The 27621-nt window shown below is 39.1% G+C and overlaps 1 protein-coding gene across 1 annotated transcript in view; it reads left to right on the forward strand.

The window, feature by feature from the left end:
* Nucleotides 1–27621, forward strand: part of khdrbs3 (KH domain containing, RNA binding, signal transduction associated 3) — a 106630-nt gene that overhangs the window by 66054 nt on the left and 12955 nt on the right. The window contains exons 4-7 of the mRNA XM_067611528.1: nt 5007–5153; nt 6262–6401; nt 11617–11797; nt 23776–23858. Of these exons, the coding sequence (XP_067467629.1) occupies nt 5007–5153; nt 6262–6401; nt 11617–11797; nt 23776–23858 (551 nt within the window). The remainder of the gene's footprint in view (nt 1–5006; nt 5154–6261; nt 6402–11616; nt 11798–23775; nt 23859–27621) is intronic.

Genomic DNA, 27621 nt, shown 5'->3' on the forward strand with positions numbered 1-27621 from the left:
TCTTAATAATATCGTTATGTTTTATACATTATCTGATCACATCCTTGTTATGAAATCAATGTAAAAACAGTTGCTTGACTGAAATATTGTTGATTTGCCATGAAAACTATTTGTTTAATGCTTTTTTTTTAGCCGTGTTACAACTGCAGCTCATGCTGTTACAATTGAGACTCGCATGCTCTTCTATTGCAACATCGGACAGCATCCACTTTCAGTTTAATTCCTCATGACTTGTTTTCTCTATTGAAAAACGTGAAGTGGTTTATGATGGCAGATACATGTAGGTCATTTGCCTGAATATATTGCATATGTAAGTAAAAAAAATCTGAGTACAAGAGTGAAAAGTGAAAAATGTTACAATTATGGTGACTCACCCTACGTAGATGTCAGACAGTGTGGAGTAAGGTGATTGTAACAATATAAGTGGAGGTAAATGGATAATCTAGATGTAGTTTAAGTTGTTCACCAAATGGGATTTTTGCAGCAATGGTAGTCAGTGGTAGTTATAGAACATTTTGAATGTTGACCAAACACATTTTTCAGAGAACTTAAAAATACAACAAGATAAATATAAAAAAAAAATTACATCACAAAGAAATGAAAATAGAGATAGATAAAATTGCACAGAAAACCATAACATTCAAAAAGCTGAGTAAAAAGATGTGTTTGAAACATTTAAACAGATGAGGATTAAATAGTGAGAGGTAAACTATTCCACAGTGTAAGATGTTTAATGGTCCATGGATATCAAATGAGTGTTTAATAAAGAGCAGTGACTGGTCAGTATATCTCAGGGCTCTAAAGGTGGAATGGGAACTAAGGAGTTCTCAACTGGTGCCAGTCCATGCAGTGCATTAAAACTAAATAAAATAATCTTTATACCAATCCCTTATTTTACTGACAACCAGTGAAGGGAGGCCAGTACAGGAGAGATACTGTATGGTCTCTCTTCTTGGTATCCATGTGGAGTCTTGCTGCTGCAAACCATATAAAGAGGAACTCTGGCCCTTGTGTCTGTAAGCCACTTTGTATGTCAGAAGTGCAGATGAACAATGCTGATAGAGCTGTTCCAGTTCATCATTGCAGTAGATGGCTGTACTGCATGTGATGCGTCACCTGTCATTCAGACTCAGACTCAGATTCATCTGTCCTTAAATATTTCATTTGAATGGGAATGCTGGGAGCTTGACAGTATTCTTTACCTCTAAGCTCCGTCTACAGGAGCTCCTGCGTCCAGAGTGTTGTGGCTCTCTGTTTCCAGGGTGAACGGCTTTTCATAAGCAGATTTACAGAGAAAAAAAATGTAAACAGGAGGAAGATGCTGCCAATAGATATGAGAAACAGACAGCTGTAATCTCCCGCCGTGGGCTGCTTAGCTGCTATAGGACGCTGCTGGATCACGGATACCTCTTATCAGTGCTGGGAGAGGAGCCCCTGTGTATGAAAACTGCTATAATATCATATGCAAATAATGTGGTCACACATACAAAGTGGTTTCATACCAAATGAGATATCTAGTAGGTATAACAATGACAGTTTGCACATGTTGAATAGACTGTATAGATGGGAGTATGGAGTAAAAGAATAGAATACTTTTTAAAGAAAAAGAAGGCCCTAAATGACATATGCTAACATTAGAGTGAGCCGTCTGTCGTTTGCTGATGATAGTTAAAGCACGAGATAATGATTGTTTTTCATATCTTTTTTTTTCATGCAAATATACCGAGGAACACATGAAAGGGAATAGGAGAGACAGATCTGCAAGCAGTCGTCTCTCTGCTCGACACCGGCAGCTCTGTCAGCGCTGCTGCTATGCGCAAGGAGCCCTCTGCTCGTAAAGCACAGATTTATGGGGGAAATTAACATATCATTAACATACCACAGGCACTCTTATTTATAATTAGGTGACATCAGAGACACTGGCATGCATGGTGCTGGAGAGGGAAAAGGGAAAGAGGAAGTTGCCGCCATTGGAAGGCCCCGGAGAAGACTCTTTTTTTTTGTTGTTTTAAAGAAGAAACTGGGACGCCGAACCTGTTGTTTCCTTTGTGTAATGTGATGGGAGACTTTTGGGGGTTTTACTGTCCTATTTCTCGCCATCAGTAACATTATACTGGCCTGCTTCTGTCAGGCCTGAATGGCCTGCGAAGCCTCTCACTGTTTACATGGTAGACTTGTCCGTTGCAGTCTAAATGAACTGTGCTTCCACAGGCGGAGGTGGAGAACAGCGAGTTACATCTGCTCTACTTACAGAGGTTTCAGTAGAACTAAATAGCAAATTCATGCTCTTTTAGGCCTGCACTTCTACTTACACCTGTTTAAAGCTCAAATATGTGACTTTCCACATGTTGACACTCACTGTGTTGGCGACAGGTGATCGAACTGAAGTTGGAACTCCAGCAAAGATGGCGGAGTTGTTGTTGAAGCCTGCTGCTTGTTTCAATCAGCCACTGAAAAACGTGTATATTATATTTAAGGATATTATATACTTATTATATACTTGTATATTCTCTAGCTAGTAAAGTGAGATACTGCTGGGTTTATGTTGTCAAGCGCTGTGCATGGAAATAAAGATGTCATATAAAAGCAAGTCTATTGCAGCATATGTTATCTACAGACTTTATTGGCACTGTCAGCCAGACCTGTCTGACCTGACAGCCTGATCAACATCTTGCCTTTGCAAAATGTTTTATGATACACCAGCATACAGATGGATGGATCAATAAAAACAGTATTTGAAAACATGGACACCATGGATCAGCTGTGTATCTTAAAAACTATGTTCATACTGTATTTATCCTAAATTTGAGCAGCATATTTTTTGCCGCTTTAGTGCCGTGGCTTCAGGAATGGTAATGTCCACCTCTTTTGTCTAGACTGAAATATCTCAACAAGTGCTGGATGGGTTGCCATTAAATCTTAGTAAGAAGCATTCACCTCTCATTATTTTTAATATGGGAAACAAAACATATAGATTAGCAGTGCAGTGGATTTTATACCATTATTTTCAGTCGGAAAAGTGACCCATATTCACATTAAACTGAATGTGCTCTGTCACTGTGCAGGAACGTATATTGTGTACAAACTGTGCAGTGGTTGCACCTCCAGTAGCCACCAGATTTGACCAGTCTCATCTGTTTAAACCTGTGACCTTCAGTGTGGGCTAATGCAACAAGATGCAGTGTTTCCTCTCTAACAAGCAAACATTTAAAGGGATTAATTTCAACATTTGATTCTCCACATCTATAATCAAAGCGGGTTAGTGGTTGCGCCATATTTTCTCCTGACAGTAATGTCAAATCCTTCATGAAACACATTCAAACTAACTTTAAGAAAGATGAATGCGTCTTGCTGGCAACACAGTTTCATTTGAAAACTTAGTAAGACAAAAATAATTTGATAAATGTTTATCTCTTACCTCTAGTAATAGTAAAATTAATAAGGAATTTGTGAGGACACCTATGTTTTCTCTTGGCGTTTTCAACAGCTGCCGTTACTACGGGCAACCATGATGCACTCAGCTGAAAGTCACCAGTTAACACAATCAGGACAACTGCCGATGTGTTCTTCTGATTGCGCACAAATTCGCTAAATTCAGTCACCTCTGTCACAAAGTCCTCCTCAATGTCCATGTGATAATTTTGTTGTCTTTTCGATGTCTTTACTTTGACAAGTAAGCACAGCTAGACATTGAGCTGGATGAAAACTTTTGCTGCTGCACTGCCCTGTCACGTTCAAACACAACATAATGACGTAAATCATGTTTTTACAGCCCGTTCTCATTCCCAGAGTGTGAAATACCAACGCTTAATCACATCCCTCGGGGTCTGATACCGACACACTTCCTTTAGCATCTGTATGAGATGCACCAAGCTTTCAACTAACTCCATTGTAAACCCATCTGCATCATGATTAGACACGATGAGACTGATGTCATCTATATAAGGTGACATTTTCCTTCTTAGGAGGAGATGGGTTGGGTGGATGGCTAGATAGTTAGCTGGCACTTTGCTGCAGGAGACCACTGTACACTTCCCTCTTCCAAATATGAGCGCCATGTATCCAACTGCAAATCGGGACAGCTTTTTGTCATAACCAGACCACACCAGTTGCTTTCAGAGTATAATATTGCCGCGGATGGGTTTACATTGGATTTAGTTGAAAGCCTTTGTGCGTCTGCATGAGACGCCAGAGGGGCGTGACAAAACCTCTGTACTTTACAACCTGGGATGAGAACGTGTTGGTTTTTACAAAGAGTGTTGAAGCATAGCGTGAGGATTCACTCCTCATCACGTCCGCCCCGCATCACAGGTAGCTTGCTCTCCTACATTGTGTTTACTGTTTTTTTTTTTTTTTTTTTCTTTTTGTCTTTAAGCTCATGTCTTGTGAGGCCCCTGGAGGCCAGAGGCCCGGGGCTTAAGCCCCAGTAAGCCTGTGCATTAAGGCTCCACTGCTACTCCGTGTCTGTATTAAAGACGATTTCAAACGAGTAGTCATTTTTCAACTTGAGGCTATAAATTGTATTAACATAAGATTTTAATATTTCACCCTATCAGTATTCTTTTTCTTGCCAGAGTGGCTGACTTTATTTTGAACGAGCTACACTGATCACATAGATGAGATGCAACAAGCAGAGCAGATAATATGATGAAGTGTAAGAGAGCACATACATCTGTACATTTGTTATGAGGAAAGACAGCTGTGAGAGGACAAAAGCAATCAGTCATATGTGACGGCTGCAGTTGAAAGGATTGTAAGGATTGTCTGTTCACAGAAATATACAAGAGCCCACATAAATATTTTCTGTCTGTCTTTTTGTAATTCTGCAGCAGCAAAGCATCAAAAATCACTGTGTAACAGTTATGGAAAAACTCCCCACAGTAAACGCTTGCCGAAGTACAAAAAAGAAACCTCAAAAGATAAATGTTCCTGACTGTGACAGCTAACTAGCGCACATTTCTTAGACAGAGGATATATGATACCCTACTGTTTTTTTGTACTATCAGGAAGAAGAGCTACGGCAGAGTGGCGAGGCCAAATATCACCACCTGAACGAAGACCTGCATGTCCTCATCGAGGTGTTCGCCCCGCCGGCTGAGGCCTACGCTAGGATGGGTCACGCTCTGGAGGAGATCAAGAAGTTTCTCATACCAGTATGTTCTCTTCTGTCTTTCTCACTTCACACACAGACACACACACACACACACACACACACACACGCACACACTCAGACTTTTCTTTTTCTCCTCTCGAATCTCTCTTCAGCTGCTCTTTGGCTCCAGCCAACTCATTTTCAGCCCATCCACAGTGATGCGAGTGAGTAACAGCAGAGACGACCCGCTCTTTCCCTCACACTCTAACTTGCAGTGTAATTCTGTCAGGGCCGTCGGAATGTGTGTGTGTGTGTGTGTGTATGTGGAAACCGTCTGATTCAGTGTGTGATCCTGGGCGGGAAGTCGTGGGTATAACAGGAATAAAGGAGTGCAGGAGAGGGAGTCTCTCTGCATGGGCCAAACGCTCCTTGGCAGTAAGACGCAGCATGGAGCTTATTTACTCTTCCTCAATTCATTATGGATGATCTCTCCAATGCTCTGAGCTATGATGATTTACATCTCATCCTTAATTATCAGCAGACCCCTCCCCCTCCCTGGTACCTCTTTCCACTGTCGCCATGAAACATATTTATTTCTAGAGCAGCAACATGACGATACACATGTCAGTCGTTTTATGATTAAAGTCCTATTTCCATGTTAATTATGTATTTTAATTTAATAGCAAAAAAAAACTAACAACACTGTGAAAAGATAAAGGCAAATGGGATCCTGAGGATTTATCAACGGGAGATCTGAAATGTTTTGCTGCCTCAGGAACAGCGGTCACGGCAGTACTGTAAAGTGCTGTTGCTCCTCACGTTCATTTTTATACATAAATCATCATTTTATATATGAATATAGTGATATATTTTATTAATATTTCATCCCATATTTTTTTAATTTTTTTTATCTTATATCTTCATTTTATGACTAGTGCTCTTGAGCTGACCCGTTTTCTCGTCCAACACATTTCATCGTATTGTTGACCCTGTGTTAACCTACATACGACTAATAAAACTAAAACTGAACTGAAACTGAAGTACATTAATTAGATATTCCCGAGCTGTAGCCCTGGAGATAAAGGACGTAATTTAATACAGTGTAATTGAAAGCGAGTCTATTGCCATGTGTGTGTGTGTGTGTGAACATCCTGCCTCTCTGTGTGCAGGATTACAATGATGAGATCAGACAGGCTCAGCTGCAAGAGCTCACATACCTGAATGGCGGCTCGGAGGATGCCAAGGTGCCATCGGTGAGGGGCAAGTCAGCCGCCCGTGGAAGAGGGACACCTGTTCCAGGTCCTCCCAGGTAACACGCTTCCAAGTGTGTATATGTGTGTGTGTGTGTGTGCAAATCGTTGTGTATATGTGCACTTCGGTGCATCTGGGGATTGGGTATTATTTACAGTTAAGGAGCTACTGGGAAGACTTTTTTTTTCTGTAAATGGATGTGTACAGTATCCTGTTGCGTTCTCAGAGTCAGTGGTGTCATTTAGAGTTACAGCACATATACGACTGCCAAAGTCACATTAAAAGCTTTATTTCTCGATGGAGACTTCCATTTCTTCTCTGTCGAGTCAGCGAGACTGTCCTCACCAGAAAAACATTAATACTTGTCATTTGTTCGAATGGGAAAAAAAAAAAAAAAATCTGGGTCAGATTTAGCAAGAAAATGGGGCAACGCAAATGTACTCTGCGGTTCTCACTGAATTTGAGGCCATAACGTACGTGTATTGAGCTCCTCATTTACTAAATCAGCAGTTTATTAAGCTGCGTACTTAAATTCCTCATAACAAAAAAACATTTATTACTCATGAAATGATAATATTACAATCTTTACGACTACTTATATTATTAATGCAATGGGAGACAAAAAAAACTTGATGGGAAATGAAAAAGAAATGAAACAAGAGGCATAAAAAGAATACCCAAGCCTCCGCAACTGGTGGAGAGAGAGAGAGAGAGAGAGAGAGAGAGAGTGGACAGAGCAGCAGGTGGAGGTGGAGATGGTGTCAATACAGCTGATGTACTGTACAGTATCACTACAATACTGAGTTAAATGCAGTCAAATTCATTCAATCAATCTTTTATTTAAAAAAAACAGGTGATTTTATAATGTAATCATAGCCCCCTGCTAGTGTGGTACAAAATAATCACATTATAATTATTGCTTTATTTTTCTCTCTAAGAACCAGACTTAGTTATAGGTCTAATTTTATTTTTGGATATTTTTGTGGTGTGTATATCTATATCTGAAATTTCTGTAGAATAAATGTAAAGTCACTGTTCTTTTCTCACCACAGCCTTGTGGCTCCTCGAAATCCCATCTGTGCCTGTTACTTGTACAATCGTCCCTTAAATGCGTGTGCAATAAGGAGGGTGACACACCAACGCAAACACTGAAATGATGTGTAAACTGTGAGTCCAGGCTTCTACAGCTGTTCAGTAAATACACCACATATGTTTTGGGCAGAATGCATCAAATCATGGCCCAGAAAATCCTAAATCTGGCCTTCTATGTTTACATTTTTCTGACAAGCAACCTCTTGAGTTCATGTGAACGAACATAAAAATGACTCTCAAAAGCAAACGCTGAAGCACCGAAGTAGCCTGATGTTGTTACAGCACAGCACAAACAAAGACTACAGTCTGCATTTTATTCACCCAAACAAACTATCATAGAGATCAGAAAATGCTCAAATAAACAGCTTATTTTGTCATTTAGATCTGAGGATTTGTTGGTGTCAGCTGAGTGACAGGAAGCAAAGCATATCATAACATAATGCTACATATTGAAATAAAATGATTCCGTGGGATACACTGAAATACAACTCAGAGCAAACCAAACCTAGGCTTCCTGTTTAATGTGATGGGTTATCTTTCTCTGTGTGAAAGTTGTTTCTTATATTCTACAAGAATAAATTGCAACAAATATCTTCTTCTTAAGGCAGGAAAATGAGCCCTGATATCTCTAACTATGCTGTGTGCAGACCTCAGCAGGAATTACAAAGAGAGAGAAACCATAGAGGACTGGCACATCCCTAGAAACTAAAGCACTGCTTTATCTTTTTGAAAGTTCTAATGTACAACTTTTGCACATGGCTGGTGTCAAATGGCATCAAGACGTGACTGCTGGGAGACCATTTGAGTGCCTGTAAACCTCCGATGTTTCCTCACCTGTTCATATGTATGTCAGGATGTTTTCTGTACACTAAAGGAAACCAACAAGAGAGGCAAAAAGATCTAACGCTAGTGAGACCAGCTTTCTTTGGACGGAGCTGTCAATAAAGATTAGTGAAACTTCAATCAGAGAGACAATGTCACTCACCCCATCTCCTCCCTCCGTCATTACTCCCTCCCAGCCACACCTCTTGGCTTCTATCCATTCATACATTTTACTAAAATCCGAAGGGCAACTTCTTTCTGATTCACCGTAACCATGGTAATGACTTGGGAGCATTCACACATTATTCCAAGGCTGGTACCTCCAACCCGCCCCCTGTTAATCCTGTAGGCACTCTAGATTCATGAAAGTGTTGGCTAAAGTTTATAACTTTTATAAAGAAACTGTGTAGGCTGTATATCTCCATATTGAAAACGTGTGCTGTATTATTGGTAATATAAAAGCCCTTTCCAACAAAATTGTTCCAGGAACTATTGAACCACAGGAACTAAACTCAGGAACTTAAAGTCATTCCTGTTTCTGCATCTGAAGAACCGTGCAGATTTGACAAAATAGTGCAATGGTTGATTAAAAAACAATTGCACTTTTCACACACAAGGAAACAGAAGCAGTCATTGTTGATTGTATTTACTGTGGTGCAACATTACGAGAAATGTCACTTTTTGAGGGGGTACCTAACTCCGTATTTTTATTTTTTAACAAATATGGAGCATCTAAATCAGGAGGCAATGGAAGACTCTTCTCTGTCCTTCTTAGCCACACTTTGTTATTTAAGCTGATCTTTCTAAATTTGGCAAACAGCAGTTTTTGTGCATCATTCTTTTTTTAACCAGGAAGTCTCTTGAGATATCTCTTGTACAAATGAGACCTGTTCAAAATGGCAGCGCACAATAGGTGTCACAAAGTCACATAAAAACACATTAATTTACAACTATCACATCTAACACAACAAAACAGGATCTGAGAAATGTCAGTGAGATACAACTTCACTATTTAAAAAAAAATTACATTCCTTATGAAACAGTCTTTGAATGTGATGTTTATAATGTGATGCTAGAAATGTCTGATTTGAAGGCAGCATTTCCAGATGAAGTTTAACTTGTAAATGTCTCCATGTCCAGGGTTCATAGTATGAAAATGCAGTTAAACCAAGTTCAGAGCAGACTGTGGGACAGTGGGATCTGCTCAGATGCATTTCATGAAGATAATCAGGACCTTTTAACAAATGTTTGCTTTACGAATACGAACCTCATAAGTTTCCCTCAATGAACATGTATAAGTTACAGTGGTGAGTTCTTGTTTCAGTGTTCAATGTAAAACACAGAGATGAATGATAGATAGTATCAGCCTATACAGGGTGTCATCATAATCTCAACATGTGGACTGAACAAGATCTTTACATTATACAGTATGATGCCTTATAAGAATTTGGACTGGTATTCATGTGTTGTGAAATAGGTCAGTCTGTCCATTAAGTGAGCAAGCGTCTGTAATAGGAACACAGAATTGATAGTAAATAGTGTCTAATAGTGTAATGTCTGGTGTCCATAAACATTAGCAAAGTAAAGCCAAATTTGCATAAAAGCCTTTGTATGCAAATGATTTTCAGTACATGCTTGTCTGTGTACTATCCCTGTGAACCCACGCTAATTCCAACTCCTCCGAGACCTCACAAGATTACAAATAAATATACTCGTGGCCATTAGAACACGCTCTGCGTCGACGCTGTGCTGTAAAGGAAAAAAAAAAAAAAAACCTGCACACGGTTGTGTTGTTTGTTCTTTGTGTTTATAAAAGAAAACACACTTCTTTCATCAGATTTTGAGATAAACAAGGTCACCCATATGGAGTGTTTGTATTGCTCTGAGTCAGAATATAATTGGCTGTGTTTTAAATTACAGTGTAATTAGCATTTACCATGCCTAATTTGAGTGTGATAAGACTGAAGTCCCACAGGCTCCTGAAAAGGAAGTTGCGTGCTATTTTCTACATATTCACGCTAACATGTGCTTACTTCGGATGAATATCACTGCTCTTGATGTAGACTTTGTAACTGTCACATATTCCTCTTTGCTTCGACTTTGACTGAGGCTGTTGCTGGAAGAGAAGTCCTGCTTTTAAAGGGGAATCGACTGACAGAACTGTTTTTTTTTTGTTTTTTTTTTCTCGGCTTCAGGGCAGTCCAATTTCTATCAAATAAACATCCACCGCTGTCCCCATTAGTCAGAAAATTAGAGGGTTTTTTTTTTTTTTTTCTCCTCCTGCTCCAAAGCTGTGATGTTTCCCCAGTATGCTGCACAGCTGAAATGGAAAGCATAGAAATAAAATGACCTGGAGAGAAACCTTTGTGGTTTCCTGCCGCTGCTTCAGATCAGTTAACAGCTTTTAAAGAAAGCCCAGTCGGTGTCAAAAGCTCGAGCAACATTTTACCAAACCACAAGGTCAGCTCGCCTTTGATTTCCAACAGAGGAGCTTGACTTTGCTTCCATCTTGATTACAGTGCAGGTTAGACTTTTGGTTCTGTGTTAATTCATCTAGATGACTGTACAGATCATTATCTCGCAGTAGCTATTTTGGTGCACAGCCTCATGAGAGACATGCTTGTTTACCTAAATATTAAAGGTAAAATCAATCCTATAATACCTAAAATGTTAAAATGGAACATCCGAGTTTTGTGCCTGTTCCTCAGAGTCCACATGCAAAGGTTCATTTCGAGACTGAACATTTAAAATCAACAATTGCAGAGGGAAACATCTATCATGGAAACAGGCAGAAATACCAGTTTTTTCATCTGCATTTTCCTTAATAGACAGGAAAGCCATTCAGCCACAAGACATGCTGTGTTTTGAGTAATGGATGTGACTCACTTTTTCTCGACTGGAGGAACTTGCCCTCCACCCTCGCTGTTCCTCTCTCTCCACCTACACATATAACCGAACGCTGAATGTATCAGATTCATCGCTACGGTTGTACCATTCTGTCACTTTGGCTGATGTAGGAAATCACTAACTGGAGTGGATGTAGATGAGGCAGCTTGACTCCAAACATAATAAATTACAGTACCTCATCCTAAAGACCACATATTGATGATATATAATAGTGTCCTTGTAATAGTAGCTTTTAATGCTTAAGATCATGATAACATGTTGTGCAGAGAGAGGATGTGTGCCACCTGATCCAGCCAAACTCACCCAACAATGCATGCATATCCATTTCTTCCAAAAATCATTTTTAATTTATTGTATTCTACACAGAAAAGGCTTAATTAATATATGAAATATATCTGATTTTCTGTTCTTTCATCTAAAACTTGTTTATGCCTGTTTGTGTCTTGTGTAAGGAGTCGAGGAGGAGTCCCTCCCCTGCATGCAGCAGTGCCCAGAGGAGCAGCACCCAGAGGAGCCCCGCCCAGCCGTGCCCCATCTTCCAGAGGGAGGGGGGTGCAGAGAGCCAGAGGTGCCCCCCCAACCGCCGGATACCGGCCGGCTCCTCCCATAGTCCAGGACACATACGGCGAATATGTAAGTACAGTATATTAAAACTCAAACAAAGAGTCAAACAACAAGTCAGTATTATACAATATAGAATCATTCCAGCTTCTCAAATATGAGGATTTGTTGCTTTTCTCATTTCCATCACTGAACATTGAATATCTTTGGGTTTTACACTTTCGTTCAGGCTAAACAAGCATTTCAAAGACGTCACTTTGGGCTCTGGGAACTTATGAGGGGCATTTTTCATTCTATTCTGGCAGTTTCTGCAGACTAAACAACTGAATAAATCAATTTAAAAAATAATCAACACACTATTTGCAACTCTACTTGTCATGCAACATGTAAAGATAATGAGTTCGGAGTATCACCAGTGTTGCAGATCAATGTGCAGGAGGTGAAACACACATTTTGGATTCAAACATGCATATTAGTTTGAGGACCAATACACCCATTAAAGGTGTGTTCCCTTAAGTTGTTTGTATTTCATGAATATAAATATGCATGTGAACATGAATCAAAGGGTGTAAAATATATCTGAAATAAATCACCGTGTAATGACTGGTATCCCTAAGAATTACATTCAGATTTGACAGTTAATTCTAAATGACATTTCAGAATTTTCACCTCAAGATTTATATCCAATGTCAACCTTTAGTGCCAAACAGGAAGTAGTGTAAGGTGGAAAGTAAGGATGTGAAGGTCAGAGTGGTGGGTGGTTGTGTAGTGTATCAGACTTTATTCTATTGAAATAGCAATTCAGCATAGTTTTCTACAATGTATTTAGCAGGGTGAAAATGTTTGGATTATTGGCATAACAAGGACACTGTTTCTGTAAAGACATATTACTGCAGAATTAATTCTATTCACATCATGTTATTTTGTAATCTGGGTGAATGGACACTTCAAAGATGTCCATTTCAGTCCAGAGGAGGGTTTAAATATCAGCCTGTAAGAGTTGAACATGCATGCAGCACTTTTTTTGTCTTGCTGCTTGAGGTGTTAGAATAAAGAGTGTGAATTTGTTTTTGTAGGTGTTTTTGTGATTTGGTCTTTTAGCTTACCTGCACAGTCTTAAGGGAACCTGTCTGTAATATCAACAGCTGCCAGAGATGAATACATTAGGCTTAGAGTCAGAGCCTTTGTGCATTTGCCAAGAGAGTCTCCTGCCGCACTGTCAAGGCAAGTTCCCTAGAGACTCCGGCATCAACATCGCATATTTAGCAGATAGAAAGAGAGAGGAGGTGGCCCACGTTGGAAAATTGCCCCAGTAGCCCATACCTAACCACATCTGACAGGTTTATTCAGAGGTTGCAATTCAAATGCGTGGAGGTCGTAGAGAATGACTCCTGGACCAGCTGTTTCCCATCATTGTCACAGTTGTAAACTGTATCCCCCGACACCTGCACCTGTGTATCTGGATAGAAAAAAAAGACCCCCAACATCTGCCAGATGATAAATCTAACCACATCGCTGCAAATTAGAGGCTGAATGAGTTGCTCTGTATTATCTGAATACATCACCATCCCAGGACAAGTGTTCTCCATCCGGCGCTGACAAATAGGCTCTTGTATTCATCAATGAAATGACAAAGAGATGTTTCGTGTTCACATTTGTTGCCTTCATTTATCACTGCTTAATATTCACTCATATGCATGTTCCCATCGTTTTCTTTTTGCTGTGCGGCATTGCCACGGGCCAAAACATTTGTTTAGCTGAAGGCGTTGTCTTTTCTCTTGTTCAGACAAAAAGCACCAGACTTATGTTACCTCCTGGTGATTTTGTCATGATGACACATGAACGTACAGTATCTTTTTCTGGATGGTTTTTGGCTTACATAATCTACCTCTGTTAAAGCTCCTGTTTGTGCTGGAAGTATCAGTATCAAATTACTCAGAATCCGATTGTTACCAAACAAAATCACAGAAATGTTATTATCCCATGATCCAGTCTTGGCAGCCCCATCAGTCTTGAGTGGTTACTATGATTGCAGCCAAATCTCATTTCATGAAATTCATTAGGCGCATTGAGATCTGTTTTACCTGCTACTAATCCCATTGGAGAAGAATAAAACATAATGTAATTCTCAATTCAGAAATAAGGCTGCATGTCATCTTTTCTTTCGCAAATTCAACATTGCCAATATGGAGTCAGACGAGGCTAATCGAAGTACAAGCAGAACTTCACGGTCATGCTTAATCTAGAGGTACAATATCAAAGTGTAACTGTGTTACCGTCTGTTCACACATAAGCTTAATTGAGAAGACCAAGAAGTGCAATGCATGTGGGTTGGTATTGTTTATATTAAATCCTCCAGATATACTAATCCATTCTGAGCATTGTGGGTCCTTGCTGACTGTATATACTGTATATCTGGTAGCTGTTTTATTCTAAATTGAGTGTATTTCCACTATATATTAAACAGTGCAATATTTCTCTTTAATCTTAGTTAAAATCAGCTGTAATTTGTTTTCAATGCACAAATAATTTTTCTTCTTCTACTGTCATTCACCATGCTACCAGCAAAGCTATAGGGATGGCATGTCAGTCAGTTCAGTTCAATCCACCACTTGAAAGAGTGAAATATCTCAACAGCTCTTGGATGGATCACCATGAAATTTGGTACAGATATTCATGGTCCCGTGAGGATGAATCCTTAAGGCTTTGATGATCCTCTGACTTTTCATCTAGCTCCACCAGCAAGCTCACTTATCCAGCGAAATACCTCTACATCTCCAAGATGGATTGGCACAATTTTTAGCTACAGACATTCATGGTCCCCAGAGGATGAATACTGTTGACTTGAATGTGTGAATGGTTGTCTGTATATTGAGTGGTATATGCAGACCGGAAATAAATTCTTGTGTGTATATAGTCAAACCTGTCCTCATTGTACCACGGCTCTTGCCAAGAGGAGAGTTTGGATAGGCCCCAGCTTCTCATGACTCTGCAGTCAAGTCCAGCTAGTTGGATCACAGACAGTGATATCGAATTTCATTTTCCATGGCAGATGTATTTCTGCAGGGCTAAATTATTAATGACACAAATTCCCCAGATAAGATGTGAATAAGATTTATTCAAAACTTAGCCAGGATCAAAACCAAAGGTGGCAAAATAACATAAGGAAAGCCAAGACATTTGTCAAGTGTAACACAGCGTAGTTATACCCATACTTGATGCATGGGGCAATTTTTTGGCATCCTCAATCTGATAGTGTGAGTAGTACATCTACCCCTAGAGCAGAAAAGCTTCAGCAAATTCCAGCCTGTTCAGCTATCTGAAATATGCAGGAAGCACTGAATAAATGACATATAGCTACTTTGAGACATTTTAGACTAAGACTGATGACAGAGGGATACAAATACTCGATTATTTGTTTTCTTAGAGCAATATCGTGTGGTGTTATTTTGCTTTTATCCTTAGGAAGTTAAGAGAAGTGTGGCACAGCTGCATGGAGGCGAGACATTTTTCTTTGAACAGATGGTATCGTAATGTAGTCGTCTGGGGAGAACACGGCTTTTCTTCATCTTTTGATTTGCTTAATTTTCTTGCTTTGTTGTCTGCATTTGTGACACCTTTTGTGTTTTTGCACAGGCCGTTCAGCATGTGCAGTTCTCTATAAAGTTCATAACGTGAGGACAATGCGTTGTTGAACTCATTTGGATTTTGTACAGTGTGCAGGGCACAAATCCATCGCCTGAAAAAGCCTGCTCTGGGCGTCAGTGGCATCCTATCTGTTACAGTGGTATTGTAGAGCACAGTGGAGCGGCTGTGATACTGCTGTTGTAACATGCAGTGCCAGGCCCTCTGTTAGTCTTCAGTGGCCTCAGAGGCCAGTCCTTATCTTTTAACAACACGCCTCTCAGCCATCCACTGGCATACAAATGAAAGACTCACTTAGGGGCTCCTCTCTCTCTCCCTTCGCTGTCTCTGCCCCCACCCCCACCCCCTCAACCTCTCACTGTCACACTAATCCTGTTTAGTGTTGGAAACACAGCAGTGTTGCAGTATTATTGTGCTATTGTGCTCTCCAAGATATTTTGAGTAAATGGTATATCAATACGAACACATCAGATATTATAATAGCTTCACTCACACAAACATCACAGGCAGCTTCCCATTTTAAAGCTGTTTTTCCACGTATCAGACAGCAAAGAAAAGAATCTTTTTCAATGTGCCAACATGATTTATAAACCAAGCATGTTTCTCCTCTCTGCTCGCTTGTAACTCAATTATAGAGTAGCCGGGCTAATAAATGGCAATAACATGCCATTGTTAAAGTTTAATGTGGTCTTTAAAACCAGGCAGTGTTGTATAATGTGAGTGGACAACACGAGTCAGGTGGAGGACTCAGTTAACACTAATGGCATATGGCCTTTGCCGAGAACCAGCCAGGGTATCTACCTGCTAACACTGTGTATGGTCTGCATCAGCTATGGTTACAGTGCATTGTGTGTTATGACACAACACGGTGTATGAGAAGAAACAATACTTTTGGTTTATAATAGAGTGAAGAGCTTAAGCAGGTTTGTTAAGTGTCTTAAAACAATACTGACGTGCAAATTTGTACGTGGAAACGGTTCTTAATCTTAACAATTCTTACTCTCCATTCTGGCCTAGAGTGACCTCGACCCATCTCCACGTACATAATGGCATGTCAATATCATATTAAGACAGACTTGAAAAAACCCAAACCTACCCTTTAAATAGAATTATTTGGTCTTGTACTGGCCCCCAATGTGACAACCTAAAGGTCCTTAACAGGATTGTAAGAATAAAGCCTCTTTCACACATAGTTCCTAGTAAATTACTGGGATAACCTTTCAGGCACCACTACTGATTTTCACTATTCACACCTACAGCGACATTCTGGAACATTTCCATCTTGCGCCTTATTCACACCTGCCATGGCAATGCCAGAATAGATGGGGCAATGGACAGTCCAGCAGATGGTGGTAATGCAATACTTATGGATGCTAACTGCCATAGAACTAAACAGAAGAAGAAGAAGATGGGGCAAAGCCGTATGTGTGTACACAGCGGACTGAGAGAAGCTCCCTTATTTCTGTATCTGTCCAGTTTCCAGCCATTCTTGAAAGAAGGAGCTTATTTACAAACAAAAGAACTTGTATCACTTGTCAGTTATCAAATTACCCGTGAAAGAATTAGCAAGACAACCAGAAACAAGTTATGGATTCAAATATGCCATTGGCGGCGTCTTGTGATTGGTTTGCTCGTTCCACGTCTTTTGTCAGACAGGCATAACCCTTAACATGCTTGTCCCTGCAATGTTACTGCCTTCATTCACAGCACAGCCACACCGGCATTTTCCATGAAATTTTACAATTCACACATAACCCCATGCAGGAAATGTTCCTGAACATTTCAGGGATAGATTGCATGTGTGAAAGGGGCTTAAGTATGAAAAAACGGTGTCTGTCACAGACACCATTACAGTAGACTGGGTTGGTCTGCTTTAGCTGCGCTTCAGGCCAACCTGCAATGAAACGTGTTTCCGTTACAGCCTCACAGCAGGGGATAATCGTGGCGAGCCACACTGCTGTGGTCCTGCTCACTGGCAGGGTTGACTGCTGCCAACCCATGACTTCTCCCCTTCAAACAAGCAGTGTGTTGCGAGAATCAACTCATGCTTATACTGGAGACCAGAGAGCAAGCTGTTTTTAAAAGTCTCTCTGTGTTCAGCTATCTGCTTCTAACTGAATTTGTGTGGTTTGAAGTTAAGTTTCTCTCATGCATCCCTGTTTGTGCTATCAGATATCTGCCTTATTTTACTATTTCCTGATTGCTTTCAGTCCTATCAGAGCTGTGTTAAGTTACTGCTGATGAAAACACATGTCCTGTTATTGCTGCTTCATATTAAAAGCTTTTAAATGAAAAAAATTATGGGAGGGGATAACAGGAATAACTTTTATTGATAACAACTTATACTATACCGTTTTTGTAGTCCAAACAAAATCAAGTAAATTTTTATCTGGAAAACCTTTAAAATAAATAAAATAAAATTCCTAGGACATTTGTGGACATTCATGGTCCCCTTATGATGAATCCCATTGTTTTACTGACCCTGTAACCTTTCCTCTAGTGCCAACCAGGCTAGAATTTCCACTCATACATAAGAAAATTCACAAGCCCACTGATGCTCCCCTGAGGACGAACCCTCCATTTTGGACACTGTATGATTTTTCCTATAACGCCACCTACAGGCCAAAATGTCAACTTTGCCTGGAATATGTCCACTAATCTAATTAAAAGCTTATCATGGAGTTCATTCTCCAAGGGGGATGAACATTTGATTTTAATGACTCAATGGTTTTTGTTCTGGCAAAATCATCAGTAAAGTGTTCATTTCATTCAGCACTTTAGTACTGAGGGGTGTAAAGTAATGAGATGTAATTTCAGCCTCAATGGGCTGCTGGCAGGCCTTGTCAATTTAAACCTGCTAGTTTGACAGTGGTAAATTGGTGAAATCAGCCTGTAATGTTTTCACCCAGGTGGTGACATGATTTTGTGTAAGTGCCCGACATGGGTGGATGTGGCAATCCTGATGTGGGTATGTTTTGAATATTCAACTGATATTGTTAAATGTACTGTAGACTAGTGCATTATCACCTCTAGGAACAAACATAAAACAAAATCCTATCTGTATTTAGGGCTCAAGATGCACAGATGGAGCTAGCAAAATGAAATGCAATTAAAGGCATGAGGAAATGCTAAATCATGAGGCGGCTTTGGTTCAGCAGGTATGGGTTCAACCCTGAGCTCATGTTCACATGTCAAAATACCCTTGAGCAGGACACTAAACCCCAGTTGCTCCTGATGGTTAGCCCAGTGCCTTACATGGTAGCTTTCCACCATTGGAGTATGAGTGTATGTGTGAATGTGTCAATGAGAAGCAAATTGTAAAGGGCTTTGGATAAAAGCCCTATATATAAATGCAATCCATTTACCAAATCAAAGACTCTTTCTCCTAATATTATACTTATTCTTTATGAGTAAATAGTATCATTTCCCTGTTGAATAACAGTACAGTACATGAGAAAACTATAGGAAGGAATGTTATAGAATTAGTTTATAAAGAACTTGAAATGAGAAGCCAAGTCAACGCAGTGCTATGTAATTTCTTTTTTCTTGTTAACGTTAATAACATTTCCCCCCAGTATAATGCTTGCCACTAACAAACAAATTTAACCAGAACATTTATTCATCACATTTAGCCTATTTATTTTGTTACAAGAATTTTTGCTTATATTACTGAGGACAGTAGAGTAGAGCACTAAGTCTGCAGGTGACTGATGGTTTGGAGAACTTTAATTTAATTCAGACCTGCTTTATTACAGAACACACCCCCTGCTGCCTTCATAACACAGGAACATAATAATGTATGTATAAATGCATTTCACACTAAATATTTTTATGCAAGTGGAAAATAATTTCATTAAGTTGGTTTAAAAACAAATAAAAGCAGGCAGCTGAAGATGTAGGAAAGACATTTCCCTGGTTTTAAGATCTCTGCTGGCTCTCAATCATGAACTGAAACTTGTACCAGTGATCTGAAATAACATTGCATTAAACTGTGTAGCCCCACCTTTTCAGTACATTACTTTCAGCTTTTCATGATACTGCTGCTCCGTATAACAGTTTATTACACAACGTTTTTGAATACTCAGCCTGGAAGGCAATCAGATGTCTGTTATTTCTAATCATCAGTGTGTTTTTCACAACCTAATTTTACATGTATACACAGCCAAGAAGTGTAGTACCAGGAGTTTGTTCATTTTTTGATCTTCACAAGTTCACTCTCCATATATAGTGCTGCTGAACTGGAAGCCTCGTGTCTGGGTGCTCACTGACTTCTATTGATTTAGTTTGAGATGATTATCAATTCACTGAACATTTTTCATTACATGGTGTACTCATAGTTTTTACATACTTGTCTTTTGAGTTACCATTTCAAATGGTTTCCCTATTAGAAGTTAAGGAGAAAGTTATGGAACACTGGTGCCCTTGAACAAAGTAGAAAGGAAATAAAAACAATAATCTCATGAGTTTATTATCATGAGGCCATATGGAGAATCATTTGGGGTGAATACATTAATTTTGTATTGGCAAAGCCTCCTCTGTTTCCTCTTGAGAAATTAAATGATTTCTTTTATGTTTCAGTGTTGAGTTTTTGAAACCAATATGAATGAGAGTTCAGTGATGCACTGTGTTATTTAATTTTCTGGAGTCACCTGTCAGAAGTGTAACATTAAAATGTTGCCTTTGAAAGCCAAAAAATAACCTTATTGTTAAATATCATGTGGTCAAATGGACATATTTATAATGTGAATATATCTGTGGTCACTTTGGAGCCAGTGATGACAGCTGACCTTGTCATCCACGGCAGGTTTTGATTGTCCTCGTGATTTTATGCTCAAAGAAACTGTTTTGTTTGCCTACTCAGGCTGCTTTCACAACACATGATTTTACTTTCTGTCCTGCCGAGATTCCCATCATTCAATATTCATGACCACACTTGTTTATTCCAGCCTGCAATAGGAACTGTACAATAGACAACTTTCAAATGGATTGAAATAGAATGATCCTAAGGGTTCTCATACAAAAACAAGCGTGTTTCTGACAAAAACAGAGATATTATCTCAATTCCAAATGACTTTTCTAGCAATGCACACACTTACTTCAGTAAGCCCCTTTTAGTTAGATCAGTTTCAGCTTCAAACAGTTGTTGTTTGAGCAAATAGTGTATGTTGCATTTTGTTCCTTTTTTCACCACTTTGAAATGCATAAGTAGAAGGATAAAATACAGCTGATTTTGACTTTATGCCCATTTTTGCTTTTGTTCTGAATTTGGCCACTGTAGCTCAAGTTTCTGCCAGTTTGTTGTACAGTAATCCTAGTTGCTATTTTTTCCTAATCTTGACCTTTGTAATGTAATGAATGATGAGCTAAGACCAGCTAAGACAAACTAAGAGCCACTGCTAGAATAAAATCATTTCCAAAGACCAAGATGTTTGAACAACAGATGAGAACATATGGTTAGTTGACTAAATCTACAAAGTACAGCACCATCAGTCTCTTTGGTGTGATGATCTGATGATAATCTCATCAGATCTCATCTTCTTCTGTCAGATCAGTCCTCAGAATAAAACTGATGATTATAAACATTAATGGTGAAAGTCCCTAACATTAATTGTTGTGTATACTGTATGTTGGTTGCAAAACTGCAAAACCTATATTTATCAGTACAATATGACATCAACTTCATCTTAAAATCACCACAGAGTTGAATAATTCCGTCTAAGTGGATTGCATTATATTGTGCAGTAACATGGATCACCTTTGTAAGCCTCTTCCCTTCAAGAAACACTAATATTTTTTTTAAAACTACAGTTCCTTAGAGCCATGCCATGCAGCTTGATACAAATCAGCACCACAATTGTAGTTCTTCCGGTTTGCAAAGTAGGGTTGTAAATAGGGTCGTAATAAGATATATCTACTGAATATATCAAATACTGTATCTAGTACAGCCAATCTAGTAATTACACTGCATCTATATTTGTTAAGAAAAAGTAGATATTGATTTATTTCAGATATAACTTTATTTCTCTGAAACAAAGGAGAAATAATTCAAACTGATGGCCTTAACATTAACCTATCATATTGTTGAGTTATCAAGGACACCTCAGTGTTTTTGTGTTGAGAAATGTTAAAGATATCATTAAAAGAAAACCTTAACATGGTGACAGAGAGGAAAATACTTCTGGCCGGGTCCTCTGGTCAGCCAATCACAAAGCTTCAAATTCTGGATTTCAAATTCAATTTATCCCTGGGGGGCTCTAAAATCTATGTTTTTATTGAAAGAACATCATCAAATGATTACATAAAACAACACAAATAACATAAGAGCTCAGATAACTACAGAATGCAAGGACAGTGATTCAACAACATGCAACTACATGGTTTTAGCAGTGTCCATAGCAACCACTATAGCAACGTTAGAAAGCCTGCAAGAATATCTGTAATAACTGACAACTTAAACATAATTTACATTCACTGAATGAAGATTATGAAAATAAAATGCACATTTCTCACTAGAAATGTTATCAAATCACTTTAATGTCGAAACTAAAAATATAGCATTTTCGCATTTTTTTGTTTTTGCAGACAGAAACTTGATGGTCATGGACGCAGGCCAATAGAAAAGAACAGGCCAAAAAAAAGTAGGCATCTTACAATTTTAGAGCCATTATTGTGAAACTAATATGTTTTGTGGTGTGGACCAACAAAGCTGTCACACACTTTGTTGTGAGACTGGGTTGAAAAAACATGAACATGTTCACTGCTCCCCCTCACCCATCCATCACTTAGAAATATTAGCATTGTTTGTACTATTGTCTGTGGTATGAAGATTATCTTTGACAAAAACTATCCTAAAATGGCAAGAGTAACTATTTTCTTTTTTCCGTTTCAGTAAGCAGGAAAAGGTTTGATGGGAAATTGCAAATCAAAGTCTCCAGTTTCATCTGTCTGTTGAGAAGTGCCTTTAATTACATCCCTTTGACAAAATTGCACTGCTTTTTGAGAACTGCTGCTTTTGTTTTTTAAGGGCTTCAAGGAGTTTAATATTGTCAAAAGTACAGTTGTTGACTGAACTTTGTCCTTGCATTAGCATGGGAAATTGTTGACTTTGCCAAAGCAGTAGTAATGGCAGAATTACAAATGCCAGGTGGGACTTCAATTCCCTTCAAGCTACCTCTAGACAAATAGAAGAGAACTGACAAAGACCTCCACAAAAACCAACAGACCTCCCAGTCACACACAAACAGCAAAGGAATCGCAAACAACTCTTGAAAGCCACCCAGTGGGATGACCAAAGAGAGGTTTCAGCATATAAAAATTATCCTAAAATGCACCTGCCAGGTTTCCCCCACAGAATAAGAAAAGGTAGCCCTCAGATAAAAGAAATGCCTTGAAGCAACTGTTGCAGTTACCAAAGCTTAAGTAACCATTTGAATAATATTTTACCCAGAAACAAGCAAGTGTTACATCTGGGGCTCTTTGTTGAGAGTCATATGTAGTTCCTTCACACATACTTCGTTTCTGGAGGATTAAAGATAAAAGAGTCAATTCAAATACTGTCATTTGGCAAATGCACATTTCTAATCAGGAATTAGGGCCTTAATAATAATATGGATGTGATGAGCATTTTCTTCTGGTGCTAAATCTTACAGACATTCATTTCAAGCATGCAAATCAGGGGCAGATGGAATTAGCCAAGAAGTGTGTGGGGGATGAGAGATGTGTCGCTAGGGGTCGACGCCTTTTGTGGAACAAAGTCCCATTTATCCCAAATTAGGACGGGTGCGGCACTGGTTCGCTTTGATGTTCCTCTTGGCGGGGGCCTGGGTGGAGTGCAGAGGGGGGGACGGGGCAGATTGCTGGAGCACAAACAGATGTTCAAGGCTTATCCTTTGAGGTGGTGATGAAACGTAGCCACAGCAAGAGACTTTACATCCCACTGTCACTCAGTTGACACAGAGACAAGGGCAGGGCTGCAGTTGCCAGTCTAATGGTGCAGTATACAGGCTACAGATCAAGCAGTTTGGCCTAGTATTGGTCCTTTAACACTGTTTAAGTTGAAGGCTTTGGTGCATTGCAAGTTTATGAAAAAACTACCCTGTAAGCATTTGATGGATAGGTTATTATGGTTTGGTAAAAGTTCCTATTTCAGCTTCAGACATTGTTGTAAAGCCATATCAGAAAGGTATTTAGGTCACAATTTTGCAAAAAAAACAAAAAACAAAAAAAAAAAAAACGTGTTGAATACAGCAGTTCTTATCCTACATATTTTTTCTCAACTTCATTTCAGCGGGGTTATAATGTTGCACAGGTTGTCATATCAACACCTCTTCAAAGTCAAAATGTTTGCTGGCAATTTTCCCTTTTTGCAACTCAAGTAACTGGTTGCATTTTCTCTGTTATTTCAGGAATATGATGACGGCTACGGAACAGCTTATGATGACCAAGGATATGAGTCATATGACAACAACTACAGTAATCAAGGACAAAAGTAAGTTCTCTCTATTTCTCTATGAGGAATTTACCAGCCCGGTATTTCTTGGATTTACATTTATAATGGACAATTTATATCCAATCTCATGATTCAGTGCCGATGCAGGAAACAGTGTGGCCTTTGTGTAGTGAAGCAGGGAATGTGCAGTTTGGTAAGGTGTCCAGCACATCCAGCTTTCATGCAAAAAAAAAACAGTTAAGTGAAAAAGTACAGTTAAAGCTGCAATTATCAATATTTTTTTATCTTGATAATGGATCAACTGATTATGCATGATGGGAAAGGTGTTGCTGGTAGTGATGAACCCACATGGAATTAGGTTTCCCTCAATCCTCAGAGTATTTTAATATCCTTCAGCTCTCTGTTTTGGTTTTACAGCCCACAACTTTACTGTTTTGGTTTTTTTTTGTTTTTTTTTAAATGTCCAATAATCACATTGTTTCTAGTAATAAGACTGGCATTAGGAGGAATTACCAACTCAGAAATTGAAACTAGGTTATGATGTCATCATGCACTTTAGAATTCCTACCAGGGTAAAAAAAAAACATGACAATGGCAGTACTCCAAACAGCTTGAGCAAGTGCACTGAATTAAAATGGACTCTTGAAAATGGGGTGAGTTTGTATTTATGACACTCATAGTCTAAAATACATGTTTATGAGCTGCATCTGAGGGCAGTGAGTGAGCTGCAGTCTGGCCATTTTAGCTAGAAAGAATCTGGCAGAATATGAGGTCAAATTTAACTTCTGATGTATTTTAAGTTCAGTGCAGTTGGATTATGGTCCATGGGCTGTTATGAGTCATTTATGCTCATTTTCTGCCCTGTTTGAAACTCACACACACACACTTCCTGTTAATCAAATATCTTGTGATGTGTGAAATGTTTTGACTGACCTTTGAGCTGTCCATTTAACACTAAACTCTTACTCATTAAAGCCCACTTCAACCTCTGAATTGCACTTTAAATAAATACAGACAGGTTTTTAAGATTTAAAAAGATTGGATGCAATCCAATTTTAAATCAGGTATTCCAGAATCAGGTATTCCAGTTATTAAGAATCAAATATTTGAATCTAAAATTTAAAAACCATGGTAATCAATTTTTTTTATAAGGAATGACCAGCCCATTATTAAGTATATTATCTTTGTTTTAATTACCCTTTAGAATATCTGACCAAAGGTGCATTTTGCTCGATGTGTTTTTCATGTCAATACAAACAAACAGTCTTATGTTGCTCCATTTAATAGAGGGTCCTGCACAGCTAAATGCAGAATATTGATTTTTCTTATATCCAGGGAGCTATCACACACTCCAAGCCACACAAGGTCAAAAGGCTTTTGCTTTGGTTTGCTGGTGCCCCACTGTATTTTATCAGCACATTGTGTGCTGCATTTATGTATGCCTGCCTGTGCCATTTCAAAGAAAGAATGATTGTTGCCACATTTAGAGTGTCAAAAATTGGATTGTATTGGCAGCAGCTGGGAAAAAAAGGAAAATAGACACAGAGAAAAAAAAAAAAAAAACATTATTCTGTCCCCTGGCTTTTGTGAGCAGGGTGGTCGATGTTTTCTTTTGTGGAAGTGTCAGGATGTATGTCACCCAGGCTTCATCCATCTTTTGTGCTATCTCTTTTTTTAGGGGGCAGATCACACACTCCACACACACACACACACACACACACACACGCATACACACACTCCTCTCCCTCTCTAACACACCGAGGTTTGTATCTTGAAGTGTCGGCAGTAAGGTGTAGACATGCTTGCTGGGAAGGGACGCAGGTCCGACTCAGGAATCTGCAGCTATTTGTTTGAAAAGCAGGCTCGTGAATAATGATGGCGGTGTTTTGGTGAAGGTGGTGGCAGTGGAGGGAGTGGCGGCACACAAGAAAAATGGAGTCCGTCATGCAAGGGCTGGAGGCTGGGTCGACTCAAAGAGATTTTCATGTCTGTTATCTGACGGGTACGAAGCAAGTAATAGGGCCCAGACACTGAAGCTTGCGCCTCCAGAGACAGCTGATTCACTTACTTCTTTTCTTATTTGTGTGTCCTGTGTCCTGGTTTGTTTGAAAAGTTACTGTTACTGCTGGCTTACATTGTGTATCTACACATCATTACCATCATACAGCATTTTTTTGTGATATAACAGGCCTTAGATAGATTAAATTCTGACCATTTGTCCAGAAACACAGGATATATTGTGTTGTGGAGCATGTTATCTGTGTTTATCTGTTGTTTACTCTACAATGCTATTAAATGACAATGCAAGATTTTTCATTTCTTGCTTTAACATTTGATTTTGAGACAGTTCATTACAACTTCATGAAAAAAAACACACCGCAGCTCCATATATTACATCATGGCTCCACAGTAATTCATTTATTTCCTATAATAATTGCATTTTATCAGGTGTAATTAAGTGAATATAATACTGTGCCTCCATAGCTTCTTTTTATCCCATTTAGCTTTGTGATGGACAAAGGTGTGTTATTTTCACCCCAAGCCTGAGGAAAATCATCAGGACCCAGCTGCAGCAGGCCTTCAGCAGAGAGTGTGTGTGTGTGTGTGTGTGTGTGTGTGTGCGCACGTGTTTACGTGGACAAGATGGACAAGAAGTCTCCTAACAATGTTTCTCACAGCCTAAGGAGCTCCCAGTCACCAATCTGAGCTCTGACTGCGTGGCAGGATTTCAGTTGCCGGAGGATAACAAGCAGAACAATTTACAGTCTCTCTGTCATGGCATTACCCCGATGGCTTACGCTAGAAACAGACCTGCCATTTGTGAACAGGAAGGGAAAGGAAGAGGGTGGTTTTAAATGGCTCCTGCTCTTAAATAGATTGTAAAGCTGCATCACTGGATTTGCTGTTATCTTCATTATCTTTCCACATTTATTATCATTCCACATTCTAAATATATTTCCACATTACATGCGATTCATTTAGCTGTCGGTGGTGATTGGTTTCTGACTTGCTGCTCAAAACTACAAATATAATATCTTAATATGTTTAAGTAGATGATATCTTACTTACTTACACACAAAACAAGGCAGTGGAGTCCTGTTTTACCTTTGAAAACCAGTCACCAGAAACTGTTGATACCCAGTGGTCAAATGACTTTATGTTAATGCTGAAGTTGTTCAGCAGGAAATTGATCAACAGTAGAATTTTAGAAGCAAAAATGTGAACATTCGCTGATTCCAGCAATTTAAATGTGAGGATTTGCTGCTCTTTTTCATTTTGATATCATTGTGATTTGAATATTGAATTATACCTACGGTATCACCGTGGGCATTTTTACTGTTTTCTGACATTTTATAGACTAATCAAAAATAAATAAGAATTGGCTGATTAATCAATAACAGCCCTACTATTTATGCATAGGTGACTAAGGCAGGAAAGCAGCCCGTCCTTTCAGCCAGCCAGCAAAAACAACCTATAGTTACATTTATGCCATCTAGCGGCCGTAGTAATTATGATCTGGGGAAGTGACGCAGTTCAGATGATGTTAATATAAGGTGACTTGATAAGATGATTTTGCCTTATTAGAAGGAGGCAGGCTGTGGGGATGGCTAGATAGTTAGATGGCATAATGTGCTGCAGACCACCATTCGCTTCCCGTTTCCAACCATGAGTGTCATGTTTACAACTGTGAGTCAGGACATTTTTTAAAAAACCATAATATTGTGGTGTTTACTGCTGCCATGACGAAAAATGGGAAAAAATACCCAGCGCAATTTCTCAGAGCCCAAGGCGATGTCTTTAA

Source organism: Thunnus thynnus, chromosome 15, assembly GCF_963924715.1.
Source record: "Thunnus thynnus chromosome 15, fThuThy2.1, whole genome shotgun sequence".
Classification (NCBI taxonomy): Eukaryota; Metazoa; Chordata; class Actinopteri; order Scombriformes; family Scombridae; genus Thunnus; species Thunnus thynnus.